We start from the raw sequence: 15,453 nt of genomic DNA, 5'->3' as shown, positions 1-15,453 counted from the left end.
TGCAACAGACACTTCAGTACCTCCCCTCAAAGGTGTCGAGGACTGAAGTTCACTCAAGTGGTTGTATCTAACAAAATACTTTAATAAATAGAACCTGTTGTACCTTTCCATTCACAACATATATTTTTAATGCATATTTCAAAGAATAATGTTGCAAACAGGTCAGGTGTCTTCAGGGTCAAGCATCTTACTGGCTGCAGTTATTAGGGAAAGCAGCTGATTAGTTTCTGACATAAAGAAGGTTTTAAAGGGGTGGGGACAATTTTACTCTCCAGGTGAAATGACCATGAAAGTGAAAGGCTATCTGAAAGCAAGGCTTGCAAACAGAGATTTTAACCTAATGTAGTACGAGATACCAGGTTTTAAACTGAGAATATAAATTAAAGATTTATCTGAGACCTATATAGTGAATAGACATGCCAGGTGTGGAAAATTATGGCATTATTCGTTAGCTACAATCATTTGAAGACGTGACTCCAGTGCTCCAGTTTTGTTTATGTATTTGTTTGTTTAGAAAAATGTTTCAAATGTTCCATTTGCTTTGCCCTGGTGTACATATGCTTATTTAATATCTTCCTATGTGTGTCTATCTGTTAAACCGGATTAATTTATATCAGTATTGAGACAAGGTAGTAACATAATTAAAGCTCACACTATGTTTGAATACATTTTCATTATCCAATCTGTGGACAAGTAGATTACTTCATTCTTCAGTGCTTTCAATCCCCTTCAATAAATACTGCATTCCTAACTAAAGAAACATACTTCTTGAGTTATTGCTATTCATCAAACACATCTCTGAGCATGTTCCCTTGTGCTGTAAACCTGCATACCCACTGCTTATGTAATATATAAAACGTTAACTGAGAACACATTGGATAGACATCAACAGTGGAAGATTAGTTTGGTGTAGTTATACATAAGATTTCCTACAGTTGTATTTTTACATCAGAGACAGATCTAACTAAAGGATTGTGTGGCAGTAAATACAGGTATGTCCTCTGCCAGATGACAAATATTCTGGATGATGGACAAGCCTCTAACTAGATCTCAGTCATGCCAAAGTTTTGCACCCCAAGAGAGAACTATGGACGACAACCTTAAGCATTGCTCTGTGACTTGAGCTTGCATTCTCCTGTCCTCTAATGCCAATGGCACATGTCACTGTTCCTGTTAGCTAGACTGGAATAGACCCTTGTTCTGAACAACAAAGTCTTACTCGCTTGGAGTGACTCTTTACACTTCAAAGCAAGCAAAGGACCATTTCAATGTCTTCACAAATTTTCAGTATTTTTTTTTTCCTAACAAAATAACAAGCAAAAAACATGACTGGACAATAACAAAACTGCTCCTTCCCTCAAATAGTTTCATAACATGAAGCTACCGGTTGAATGAACTAACAATAATGTGTTGGCTACAATGTAGATGATTTAACCCTAGAGACTGTGCACCAATTAGGTTTTTATCTCCTCTGGGCAGGGATCTTGTAATTTGTAAATCCTGAGTCACTTTTATAACTCCTGAAACATTTTTGCTTGCAACTTCATATTTTTAGTATTATAAAAACTCTTTGGGCAAAATTTAACAACACCCTTCATTTTGACCTGTGAGCTAAGATAGCTGCCACACTGGGGGTCATGCGACTCTTTTCCTAATGATAAATACCCATCACTTTGAGGTAGTGGCTTCATACTTGCTATATCTGTGATACTCCAAGTCAAGGTTGATCGTGTCATACAATAAAAATGAACCCTTGCATGCTTGTTATTTTACAAGGCACCAATGATATTTGATTTAGTATTATTAACAGTAGGGTTACCATATGACTCCAAGATAACTGAGGCACTTTGAGACAGTTCAGGCTTTTCAACTCACATCACATTTTCACTTGTTTCTTTTCTTTGGGAAGTAGGACTACACTTCCCAGAATGCATAGGGGACAGTATACATAGAATAAATGTAAATGAAATTCCATACATTTAATCTAATGGCATGTCACACTGATTTATGGAGGCTTTTGATTGTTTATCCATGTCGCCTTTAAAAGGTAAAACATGGCTATGCCACAAACATTTCTAATGTAGTAAAGTACAGAAAGCTAAACCTGTAAATTGAAGTGGCTGTCAGAGTGTGAGGCATGGTGTCTTTACAGCAAAATGTGTAAAATGTAGCAGCCACCCAGTGACACCAAACAGGGGTCCCAACACCACCACTAGGGGGGCAGCACTACTAAATTAAAAGTTTTAGAATAGAGGCAAAGTGACCAGGAATGATAGAGGTAGACAAAGTTCACAAAGCTTTATTACAATTATCTAGGATTCACATAAATCAGTTTAACCCATCCTATTATGTTTCAGGTCTACTTGATCCTACTAGTTTCCACTTCGATTAAATGCTAATTCTTTTCATTTTCTTTAACTTCTCCCAAGTTGGGGTCATGAACACAGAAAACAGAACCTTCAAGATTTTTTTTTTTTTTTTTTTTTTTTTAAAAAACAGGTCATGTATACAAATAAAATGGCATTCATCGATGTAGCTTTGTGTGCAGGAATAAAACAATTCTTTAATTTGTTATTTTTATTTCTGAAGATGGCTGCACCTGTAGATAGATAGATATATCTATCTATATATATCTATATCTATATCTCTACATATACATACATATACATATATACACACACACACACGCAGAGCTTAATTCTCAGTCAGTATTGCAACAGCATCTCACTGGTAAAGACATTCCAAATTAAGAGCTCTCAGGTTGGCAGTCAAACTTATCACAGCTCCTGGACGAAGAGTAGAAAAGTTAAACCTTTGCAAATAAAAGCCATTTAAAATCAATGTAAGGCTGTTTAAATTAGTTTGAAATTGCATTGGGTCAATATGACCCAAAACATGAAATGTACCTAAATTCTGATCATAAGATTGAATAACTATACAATAAAATGTATTAACTTTAACAACAAGGGGAGGAGAAATTAAAGAGTCACCCAATGGTCAGTGTATTTGAACTCATGGTATTAGACCAACATAGAAGTGATAGCACTTCTCATTGAGAAGTAGGAGGCTGGAAACAGTTCTTCCCAGCAAGGGTTCTACAACAAAAGCCAAATTGCTAATACACAGGGTTTAACAGTATTAGGGAACATTAACAGCAATATACCAGGTTTAACTATATTAGAAGTTTAACAGCAAAGTAAGTTTAATTATATTTAAGACAATTAGCAGCAATACCAGATCTAACTATTAACAGTTTAGAAGCAAATTACAAGTTGTTATAATTAAGCCAGTTTACCAGCAAAATTCAGGTTTAGCAGCAAAATAAGGGGCAACAAATTGGGGGTTAATTGTTAGACTGGCAGGACCAAAAAACCCTAAAAATTATATTTCCTTATTAGCAGGTCAATCAGGTGGCTATTGCCCTGAACCACACCAATTAACTACAAACCAAACAACTCATTACACCCCCTCAAAACTAGCAAACATAAGAAAATATAAGTCACTTCAACTACCATGTCTAGAACACACCAAGCATAAAAAAAACAGAGTAACAAACAACCAATCAACTTTCAGTGCACCAATGACAGGACACAGACTGACCTGCTTTAACAAACAAAGAGGCAATACCTCCCCCACCTGTAATTGCTGGCCAGCAAAGTATGATTAAGACAAAGACATTCCCCCATTTAAACCAGAGGAGAGAAGGACATAGCAGTGTAGCATTAGTAAACAAAACCAAAAGGCATGGGGAATTTTTACCCGCTGCTGGAACACTTAATGTAATAAAACAAAACTTGAGACCAGGGTTTAACCACACATCTCAGAGCTTTATTCAACAGGCCAACCCTCAAATTAGCAAACACTTTACTTCTAGAACATACTCGCACAGCTCTAACATCACAGAAACAGAGCATCTCCAGAACACTCATCTGCAGCAGCAGCAGCACATCAAATCTCAGTTCCACCACACCTGTCAGGCCTTCCTCTCTCATCTCCTCGCAACCAAAGAGGCAGTTTATATTGGCAAATAAATTATCCAATCAATCACTACTAAATCAATTAAAAAGGAACATGACACATGAAGTGAAACACTTGTAACAAAACCTAAACAAACACCTACAGTGCCTAGGAACCAATACATAATCAAAGTAGCCCTGTTACCTAAATATGTTCCTGTCAACCAGAAAGAAGATTAAAGTTTACTGTACATCAAAATAGTCTGCAGAACCTGTTGTCAAATGTTTGATATATTTAGTGTTTTGAACCATTAAATAATGTAACCTGATCAAGGATGGCTATGGTAGGATGTTTCATGTTCTTTAAACTGACAAATAGTTTTTTCTTGTTTTTTTTTTTTTTTTTTTTTTTTTTTTTTTTTTTATGAAAGATGTAAAGTTACTTTACACGAACTTCAATTTGTGCAGAGATGATAACAGACCTTAAAGAGGGATTTACAGTTACAAGGTCAGATCATTTAACTTTTATGTTGCTCAGGGTGGGCTAGCCAGCATGTTTTAACTACATTGCCTTTGTTTTATTCGTTGTTTCTTTCATATTTCTGTTACTGTTACATTTGCTCCTAGGGTCGGTTTTCAACAACGAGATACTGATGGTCTGTCGATGGGTTCATAATACTGAACCCAAGTGTCCATTACTTAGTGTTTTATCAGGCAGCAGAAGACATTTTCCACGTGGCAAACTACACTTCCCATTATGCACAGCTCAGGACAGGTCCTCAAGGTGGTGGATCGAAGCCCTCGCTTCTTGTAAAGTAATAATATTAATAGAGGGATTCTATGAACTTTTAACATTAACAATGTCATAGGATTACATTTTATTGACGATACCCTCGTTCTTATAGTGACCATAAAACAAAACGAACAACAGCTGGGATCAAGATAGATGACTGTTTTATAGTATGTAATGCAGTGTTAGCCTTGTGTGTCACGAATAATTTTGACATAACATGCGTTTAAATATTCATAACATACGCATGTTGTCACAGAATGTTTTCAGAATACTTATGAAGAATAATGCATGTAGTTAAAAAGCGTTGTCAGTTTAATGCAGTTGAATGAATGTTTTATAAAACCTGCATATCAATTTAACATTTTGGCACCAACTTGTAGAATTAAATATCTGTTAGTTTCAAAAGTAATATAAGTAATATAGGTTATACGTATTAATATCTGACCCACTGTGTTAACATTTTCATTAATTAAACTTTTTTATTTATTTATTTATTTTTTTTTTTAAAGATTCAATATAAGCTACAATAGGTCTGTAACAAATATCGGTATTCGACCGGTAGCCTGTTCCATAAGAACTGGACTCTGAAAAGATCCTCAAATACAGATACACCTCAGGGATAACTGATATATAATTGATATAATCGGGATTCTTTCCAGGTGGACTGAATGGTTAATACAATATTATAAGAAAGGTGTAGGAAATTAAAATAAAATAATATATAAAATAAATAAAAACATCGTTATCTGAATTAAATAAGCTTTTCTTTTATTATAAACATACATCTGTAGTGAACATGAGACTTGTCGGATGTGTTATTTGCTGCGAAGTTCAATAAACAACAGTGCATATTGCGAAAGCGAGATGGCGCTGTATGGAATAAAATGCGTTATTTCCACCTGCTTTTAATAAATATTACAATTCGTCCGAATTACACGTTTTGGGAGCATGGTGTCACTGTTCAGCTATTTTTGGTATGCCTCTGGGTGGCTATACCACAGGGCAGACAGTGTTTATAAATCTGAGGAGCAAGCCTTTAACAGTGCATGTCACATCATTATTTACTTTGTACATTCATTTGTTATGGCGTATGTAGGCTTTCCGTGGGACATGGTTTCCATTATATACGCACTTCTATTATTTACACGCCGTACTCTACATATAGGATAAGTTGCAACCAAACACCTAAAATTAAATAATACAGTACTTCTCGTTTGCCAGAGCAAATTAAGTTATTGTGTAAGATAATACAATTAATCATTCAAAACACAAGCGTTTGTAAACATAATCATTAGGGTATTGTTTAAACTAAAGCCATACAACACAACCAGTGCACATGTCTGTATCGGAATGCCCCAATACTGTGATATGTATGACTATACATGAACAATCATGTTGTTGGATGTTTTGCGTGCTGTTTTGCATGTACGTGTGTTGGTTTGTGTTATACTTTATTTGTTAAATTGGATTTCATCGATTAAAACAATTCCAAGTGTTTTGCCTTTTTTAGAAAACCTATCACATATTTTACTACATCAACCGAAGTGTCTACTTTAAATGAAGCGAGATTAATACAAAGTAAATTAACCCAGAGGGGTTTGTATTGCAGATGAGATCAATTCCTATGTTTAATCGCATTAAAACTTGAGTACACTGTCAACTAAATGTTTATGGTCATTATTATTCGGCAATATTTTTTTTCGTAAGAATGTTTGTTCCTGCGTCTTAAGTATATTCATAAACAATTAAAATAAACAGCGCAGTCTACATGTCTAATCTATCTATATCTATCTATCCATTACATTAAACATTATAAATATTTAAGTAGCCACAAAGCGCTAATGTAAATGTTAATTTGATGTAGGGTTAACAAGATGTCGTTTTTAATGAACGGTGTATTCATCAGTAGCGTGTTCTTTGATCAAAATTTAATTTCTGGTTAATTAAAATTACACGTTGTTTTCTGCCTGGATGAAGAAAGCGCTGGTAGCTTATTTGAAGTACATCATTTTTGCATTACGGACTTGCAAAGCAGTACAGTGTAAAAATTAACCTAATGCGTTTTCTGAATTTATGTATTTATTTATTTATTTTTCTGACAGACGATAAAGAAGTACTTACTACAACATTGTACATTTCAGAAGTAGCCAACACAGAGAGAAGTCTGTCAGTTTTTACGTTGATTTAAGTACAAAGTTATATTCGCAGGATATAATTTCGGCTGTAATTGGATATAAATAATAACAATAATAATAAACGGCATGCAAGTGTACTACGATTCGTGCAATCGTGAGCTATACAATTTGGAAGGCACATACTTTTTTGTTTTTATTTTTTTACTTAAGTTATTATTATTATTGTTATTATTATTATTATTATTATTATTATTATTTTATTATTATTATTATTATTTACAAGCTTTAAAATTGCTGGCCAGTATAGTAAAACTATATAACTGCTATTTTAAACATAAACACTTCAGACTAAGGTATATTGTTGCTTTAGTTTAGTAGATTCACGCTATTGTATTCGAGTCGAACTATTTAGTCATTTTTTTTAGTCGATTTAATTAAGAACTATATTGGGCTGCATAAATAACAGTTGTATTAAATATGTATAGACATATACTTTTCTTTAATATACGGTGTCGGTAGCAGGTACATACATCATATACAAAGCGCGTATAACTATTATTATTATTATTATTATTATTATTATTATTATTATTATTATTATTATCTATGAGGGGGTGCTCGCGTTTTATTTTATATTATGTATTTTATATTATAGATAGATAGATAGATAGATAGATAGATAGATAGATAGATAGATAGATAGATAGATAGATAGATAGATAGATAACTGAAATGTTGCTACAACGTGTATAGTACTCAGCATACAATGAGTAAACAAGATGCACTATAGAGCCGCTCGCTGAGGCTCTAAAGTGAAATGTAGAATTGGCCAGCTTTGGTGTTTAGGATATCTGATATGTTTATTATATTCTGCTAATGTATAACAGGAGAATATACTATATGGATTTAACTGGGGAGAAATAAGATGCAACACACAAATTGGAAGTCCACTGTATTGCTAATAATCTAGGACCTGATATCCTCAAAAGCTTTCACATAAATCATACATATATTTGTTATGGGGGAATGTGACTCTTGGTAGGCTAGTACTGCTGCAGCAGCAACATGCATGTTTCGAGATCATTCTACTTCTATTTACTCAGTAACATTAATATGCTATTTATTACAGTTACAAACTGGCGCTATATGCTTGTGTTTCTGAATCAAAAACCCCCTACTAGATCAGACTACAAGATATTTTTAACCACCCTATTTGAAGCCATATTTGTAACAATAAAAAAACTTCACATACAGTTTTGATATGTGTAATGGCATTTATTTATAACTCCTGTGTATTTTATTGCAGTTGTTTACTGTTTGATAACCATTCATCTTCATAAGGAGTATGTAAAAAAAAAAAAAAAAAAAAAAAAAAGCAATGTTAACAGAATGTATGTTTTAGATTTTCATTATCCAAATAATGCATATATAGGCATATATGTTTTCATTTTTTTTTTATTTGTATTAAATGTACATCTTTTTAAATCCTTGATTTGGCTGTACAAATTAAACTATTAATTCCTTGTAGAAAGAAAAAAAAATATGTCCAGAGTTACACAGAATACATGTTCATCTTTCTGTTATACACTCAGTTAATGCTATAAAATGTTTAGATAACTGTGCTGACATATAAATAGAGTTCAACAAGTGTGGATGAAAATAAAGCTATTTTATTGTCAAAGCCTTCAACATGATTAGATAAACTATCACATGTAATAAATCTCAGCAAAAAGAAGAAACACTGTAACTATTCCTCACTAGCACAAAATATTACACACTTGTATTCAAACAAAACAGGTATTTACAATGTACTTTACAGCTTGTATTTGAAATCCATATCTGTTCAATATTACATGCACTCTCAGGTATTGTCTTGAGCCATGTACTGGAATAATGTTTTATTCTAGCAACATCTTTTTGTAAAAACATAAATAAACCAATGGAATGTAACTACAGCTTTATTTGCTTTATATATAAAATACCATACTTTACCCATACTTCTAAATGATAAGTGCTTTACAAGTTAAGTGGAAATCATTACATTTTTTTGACAAAATTCATTTGCATACTTCGACACAACACTTGTAAAAAGTCCATCAGAAGGTGAAAATGTGTGCGTTCACAATGTATTTTCAAAACACATTTTAGTCCGAGTTTCAAGCTGTGGTTAAGCAGGCAGTTCTGATAAAGTTAGTTGTGTGAAGTCATGTGCCTAGAAAGGTGATGGCGTTCTCTAAAGGATTCATTGCAGATTGGGCACTTTAGTTTCTCCTCTCGTCGTCTCTTCACCAGAGGTTCCATTGCAAATTCCTTTTTGTGGTGAGACCTCATGTGGTAAACAAGGTCAGAAGTCATTCGAAATGAAGCATTACATTTCGCACACCAGTTCTGTGCAGGCAGACAAAGGGACGTGAAAGAAGGGGGCAAAAGAGTGAGAGCTGAGGGCATCTGCAGCTGAATAGGTCCAGAGGTCTTTGGCCAAAAAGCTGTGGCGTAAACGAAAGGGCTTTGCTTTGGGATGCCACTTTGAACTGTGCAATTGCTGCTGAGCTCTGAACTTTGCAGCTTGGCAGCTAAATTATCTGCTTGATAGAGTCTGCTGGATGGGATGCTGTCCCCAATGGAAGAGTGGCAGTCCACTGTTGGGAGAAGCTTAGGGGTCATCACAAGAGGTGACAAGTGAGAAAAAGACCTGCTTGGTTGGCTGAAAGCACTTTTTCTTTCAGAGGAACCACAGAGCTGCTGGGGAACGGATGTGAAAGCACTTCCCAATGAAGAGCCATCTATGCGGGAATGGACTTGTGTTTCCATCAAAACTTGCCTGACATTCAGGAGTTTGTTTATCGGGCTGCCAGTGGGCCGGCCGCTATCCTTGTTTTCTATGTTAGGCCCAAGGTTTTTAGTGTTTTGTTTAAGATCCGGAGAGGTTTTCTTGACCTCTGTGAAAGCACTCCTTTTGCTTTCTCTGGGTTCTGAACTTGTGGGGGAAAATATTTTCTTGTTTTTTTCCAAATCTATATAGCCTCCCATGAGTTGCTGCGGTGTGCACATTAAATCTTCTTTTGAAGCGTGCAACCGCTGCAAGTTGGCATTCCTGCTTTCCGCTAGTTCCGAAAATTTTCTCTTGTTGCTGCCTTCACTTGTAATTTCAGCCTCCTGGTCACTCTTTGGAGATGATCTGTGGTTCTCTAGATCCCTGGCTAGGTTATGAAAGTCTGTGGTTGGTTTTCCTTCTTGTGAGTTTGAGTATGCTTCTGATCGGCCTAATTTGGGGTTAGATCTCACTGTGTTGTGGTTAAGATGGTCACTGATTTCCTTCACATTCTCATCTGGAGAGAGAGAGCCCTGTAGTCTCCTGGTACAGCGGAATCTCAGGTGTGCAAGGAAAGGGTACTCAAACTGGAAGCGCTGGTTGCAGTCTTGACAAGAATACGGAGAAGATCCTGAAAAAACACCAGAAAAATAACTTAAGACTTAAAATAACTTGGGAGATCAACAAAATTCGCTGTGCTGTTTACATTTGTAAACAAAACCAGTAAAGGATAAAAAGTGCCATTGCAAAATAAATAATAATAATAATAATAATAATAATAATAATAATAATAATAATAATAATAATAATAATAATAATAATAAAATGCTTAGGAATTATGTTGACTTCATAAACTTAACCGTAGAACGTAATCTGGCTTTCTAAAAAAAAACAAAAAAAAACTGCAGTTTTGTTTTTTATTATGAATTTAATATATTTAAGCAGTATCTAAATTTCAAAATGGTTAATCAAATATACAGTAATAAATGTAATGCATCGACAGATTTATCCTCTAGATGAAACACATCTAATCTTCAATTAATTTAACATATGTACCTATGAAAACTTGGCATAAGACTAAATTAAAAGAATAAGAGGGCATGTTTACTTTGCAATATGCTGAACAGACCACTTTACCTGGCTTTGTTACAGGAACTTAAGCATTTTCATTTGTCAATGAAAACCTGACAATAAGTAAATTATATTTGAAATCGATACCCCCAATGTTTTGGAGCTGATAATGCCTATCACTTAACAGTATCACAGAAACTGAACTGTTCATAGCTATTAAATGAGACATATTCTTTGAGAGAAACATAATTAAATAACTTACATAAAGAACAGCATCTGAAACAATGATGCATTATATACCAAAACTCCGCACATACCTTTCATTTTTGCTTTGCTGGAACTGAGTAGAAGCAACTCAAGCAAATCCTTTCCATACCAAACAAGCAGCTCCTCATCCTTTTCAATTCTTCTGAGAGATCTGTAAAACAGCTGTTTATTTTTCACATAGGCTTCCAGATTTTGCTCTTCCTTATCCCTGGAAGACTGTACTAATCTCAGCCACATCAATCCCTCAGAGGTGCCGTTTGCAGCTGAAGTGTCCACCTACACAAGCATTAACAAGACAGCATTTAGACAGAGGGCACAAGCTACACCGTTGATTTGTATTTCATTATATAACTTGAGTTATTAATGGCTTCAAATACGATTATTATTATTATTTTTTCACATAATAATAATAAATAATAATAAATAATAATAATAATAATAATAATAATAATAATAATTTATTTTGTTTTAAAGGTTTTACTCATATATTCACTGTATATTAATTCAAAGAATAGAATTGAATACATTGACTACAATGGGAAATGACGAATATTTGTTTCTACAGTCATTTATGTATTTATTTGTTTTAGGACATACAAATCTAGACTATATACAATTTAAGATTCATATTATCTGTTATATCTATTATGACATCTACAATAACTACATACATTTATTGATTTTGAAATTATACAAATCGTACCCTGAATATGTAAGGTGCAGTTCGCTTGTCTGTGCATTTCAGAGCAATAAAAGCGATGCTGTCATAGAGAGAAGTGTGGCTCAGAACACACGGTCCGAAGATGGCATTTTCAGGAATGTCGCAGGTTGTATAAACACTGGTAAAAATATCCGTCAAACATTGTTGCATTGCCTTGGCATCTCCATCCCAGACCACTTTTTGGGAACTGGACTCCTCCATCGTCGGTATGTTAGCTGTTCCAAAACAAAAATGCTTTTGTGAGACTCTCTTTTGATCAAATGGAAACACCAGACAGGCTGTGAACACTATGAGCTCACTTAGCTTGTTCTAGAACGATGTTCTAGTCCAGGTAAATTAAAGAGCGTCATAATGTAATTCACAGGACACTTGTGTGAACGCGCTCCACGCGGTAATATCACATGCTTTCAAATAAATTGGATTCAGTCTTAGCGGTTCACTGCACATATCGGTTCACTGGCTTTGATTTACCACGCTTTTGCAATACCGGTTTGTTTTGTTTTGTTTTGTGTATTGATCAATATCGATGCCCTTGTAAGTGGACAACTACACTACACTACATAATAAAATGGCCTCGATGTTGCAACGTTGTCTGTGCTCCATTAACACACCGTCGTTAACCATTCTAAAAATAAGTTGTTTTTTGTACCATTTTACATTAACTGGAATGTTGCGCTTGAAGAAAACGTGAATATGTTATCAGTTGGCTGCTGAGGACTCGGCTCTGAAACAGAAGAGCATATCGAATGGATTTCAAGTGGACTGTCAATGCCATTGATTTCATGTCATCTAACCTTTAGCTTCATTCTACTAGAGGGAACGTATGTCCGCTCATTACCATAATCCAGCACTTTCCCTCCGAGACTTTAATCAAGGCAGCAAGCATAGTAATTTATTTTTTTAAATTCTGTACGCTTATTTCTTATTTACAGATGACGGACAAACCCAGTTATCTTGTATTACAAGCATGATATATTTACTTGTTCAAAATATTAAGTTCATAACAGGTATTTAAACCCTTCTGGTGTAAAGCAGCACATCTCTATTAAGAAAGCACAGCGTCTTTAATAGAAAACAATTCTATAGAGGAAATCTGAGGATGCTGGGTCCACCAGTATCATAAAACAATACATGGATGTTTATTTTTAAAACTAGCACCACGTGTTCGAATAGTTTAAAATTAGTATTACTAAAACGTGAATGTGTCAATCAACTGAAACATTTGTTTTGATGTCTGTCAGTATTTTTGTTTGTTTGTTTTTGTTTTTGTTTTACTGCACATCTGCACATACAAAGTAGGTGGTTGTTGTATTTAATTTAATTTAAATGTATGTATGTATGTATGTATGTATGTATGTATGTATGCATGTATGGTTAGCGTAGCCTAATTTCAAGACGATAGATCTCATTGCTCTCGCCCTGGAATCCCCAAAACAGACATCGGTTGGGTAGCCCAGAGAATTTCAGCTTTAAATAGTGTTGACATTATCTACAGACATTTGGCCTAATCAATTGTTACAAATAATATAGCCTGACTCAAATATAATAGTAATGTATTAAGAAAATGTTCACCTAAGCAAATCTTACATTTATTTAAAACTTTTTATTTTTGAATTTTTAATGGATTGTAATTGAAGCTATTTTACCCTGCATGGACACATAGCTGTTTTTCCCCGTTGTTGTATCTAGTCAGTGTCTATCTAAAACGGTGCTATTGTAAGTTTAATTTAAGATATGAACAACACTGTTAGAAATGTTTAAGTGTTTTCGCCTTAACCTGTCACCCATGGTTCAGCTATTCAGACACCGCGGTGCAGTCAATTACAAAGCACCAAACAATCCAAAGAAAATGAACAAGAACGAGAGAAAAACAACACGCGCTTGTTAATAAACCACAGTTACCGTGTGAAATAACCTGACATGTGAAACGAAGTTTATTCTAAAATTGCATTGTCTCAGTTCTTGGCTCTCTGTCATCAATCAAGCTATATACTAAAGTTATCACTTTCCAAAAAGTAAGCCTTTCAGTGCCCTTTATTGTAAACGTTGCTGCCTCGCTTGGGGCACCCACACAAAAGCTTCAATGAATATGCATTTGAAGAAAACGACAATGCTTTGAATAAATAATTACATAATTGAAAGAACTAAAGAGATATATATATATATTATATCTATATCTATATATCATACTATATATATTAATCTATATATATCTATATATAGCAGAAAAAGGTTTTGCAAAACGGTTAAATATTATAATATCGCTAAGGATATTAACCACATAACACAATCGCTGTTTATTAAAAAGCAATATAGAATTGTTGAAAATACATCTTTTTTTTTTGTATTTTCACCGGCTAGTCGTGTGCCTTTTCTCTTTTCCTGGATACAAGTAGAACGGATAAATGCACTGCACGCTCTCAGCACTTTTTGTTTCTTTTAAGGATTTTTTAAAAATGTAATATTTGACTTACTGTTTTATCGACACCAGTATAATCCACAATTGTAAAAAGGTGCTTGGTAGGTTACAGACGCGAATGGACTTTCTCTCGCGTTCCCCAGCCTCGTGCTTAGTCAGTGCATTTCCTTGTCAGCTGAAAGTGACAGTGCGACGATCGCCCTGTGTTTCTTGTGCGCAGACAGAGCTGTACAGATGGAGCCGATGCAGTGACTGACTGGCACACAGACACACACTTTTTGTTTGCTGCACACAATCTGCCCAATGAGGCGTGACACTTTACGTCCCCTCCCTTTAACTCTTTAGTATCTGACCTTAATTTGAGGAAATTCACCGCTTTCTTGTAAAGGCTACATTCCTTAAATTAAAGAGTTTTATTTTTTCAGAAAAGCTCAAGCTCCAGAAAAAAGGCACATTTTTCCAACACACCCACGGTGCAGATAAGCACATGTCTAGGCTAAGGCACGTGCAATTTATAACTAAGTGGTATAAAAAGAAACAGGTCCGTGTGATTTGTTTTATAAATAATATACCATTTCCCCCAAATGTTTGTATATAATGAAAAATATGAGCAACATTATACAAAAACATTCTGTGGATCGTTTTGCCGGACCAGGATGGCACAATACATTTCATATCTGTGGGAATTGGGTGCAATGGAAGTTTTAAATTAGTAACGCTGTAGACTGATTTGTTATTTTATTGTTATTTTATAAATACGAAGTTCTGTATAATTTACACGGAGCAATTACAGGTGGAAGCCTGTATAAGCCTATATTGTGCATTTAAAAATGGCCCAATCAAAGTGATTATTATTATTATTATTATTATTATTATTATTATTATTATTATTATTATTATTATTATTATTATATTATTGACCAGGGTGCACTGCTGTATTTAGCCACAATACAGTTATACTATTAAAGGATTGAATTAAAAAAAAAAAAAAAAAAAGGATTTGATTCACTTGCTTAAGGATGCGTATGGATGAAGATTTTAAACATGGATTTGTGTAATTTATCATAGAAGTTTATTGGTTAACTCATCAGTACAATTGCTTAATTCATGGAGCAAAACATATGTAGTATATTAGACCACTGCATTCCTGCTGGAACCTGAGTGTCAAAGCAGTACTACTATAATTATAACATATTTAATACAATATTGCATTGCATTATGTGAAGTAGGCCTAGTACATACATTTCAAAGAGTTTCATTTTCTGGATGCTGTGACTTC

General features: G+C 34.3%; 1 protein-coding gene across 1 annotated transcript; it reads right to left on the bottom strand.

Annotated features, from left to right (window-relative positions):
* Positions 1-8,384: 8,384 nt before the first annotated feature.
* On the bottom strand, positions 8,385-14,411 carry LOC121317449 (PR domain zinc finger protein 8-like). Its single transcript, XM_041253406.1, has 4 exons — positions 14,230-14,411; positions 11,738-11,970; positions 11,085-11,310; positions 8,385-10,327 (listed from the first exon to the last, which is right to left on the bottom strand). The coding sequence occupies exons 2-4, from the start codon at positions 11,954-11,956 to the stop codon at positions 9,075-9,077; spliced, it is 1,698 nt and encodes a 565-aa protein (XP_041109340.1). The 5' UTR covers positions 11,957-11,970; positions 14,230-14,411; the 3' UTR covers positions 8,385-9,074.
* Between the last annotated feature and the right edge of the window lie 1,042 nt (positions 14,412-15,453).

The sequence above is a fragment of the Polyodon spathula genome, chromosome 1 (genome assembly GCF_017654505.1).
Source record: "Polyodon spathula isolate WHYD16114869_AA chromosome 1, ASM1765450v1, whole genome shotgun sequence".
Taxonomy (NCBI): domain Eukaryota; kingdom Metazoa; phylum Chordata; class Actinopteri; order Acipenseriformes; family Polyodontidae; genus Polyodon; species Polyodon spathula.
Note: the sequence above shows the minus strand (reverse complement) of the source record. Positions and strands in the feature narration are given on the sequence as shown.

Coding starts and splice junctions, on each gene's coding strand:
- LOC121317449 (XM_041253406.1), bottom strand. CDS start 11,956: ATGGAGGAGTCCAGTTCCCAAAAAGTGGTCTGGGATGGAGATGCCAAG. Junction 11,311..11,737: donor CTGCACCTTACATATTCAGG/GTACGATTTGTA, acceptor ATGCTTGTGTAG/GTGGACACTTCAGCTGCAAA. Junction 10,328..11,084: donor CAGCAAAGCAAAAATGAAAG/GTATGTGCGGAG, acceptor GTGTTTTTTCAG/GATCTTCTCCGTATTCTTGT.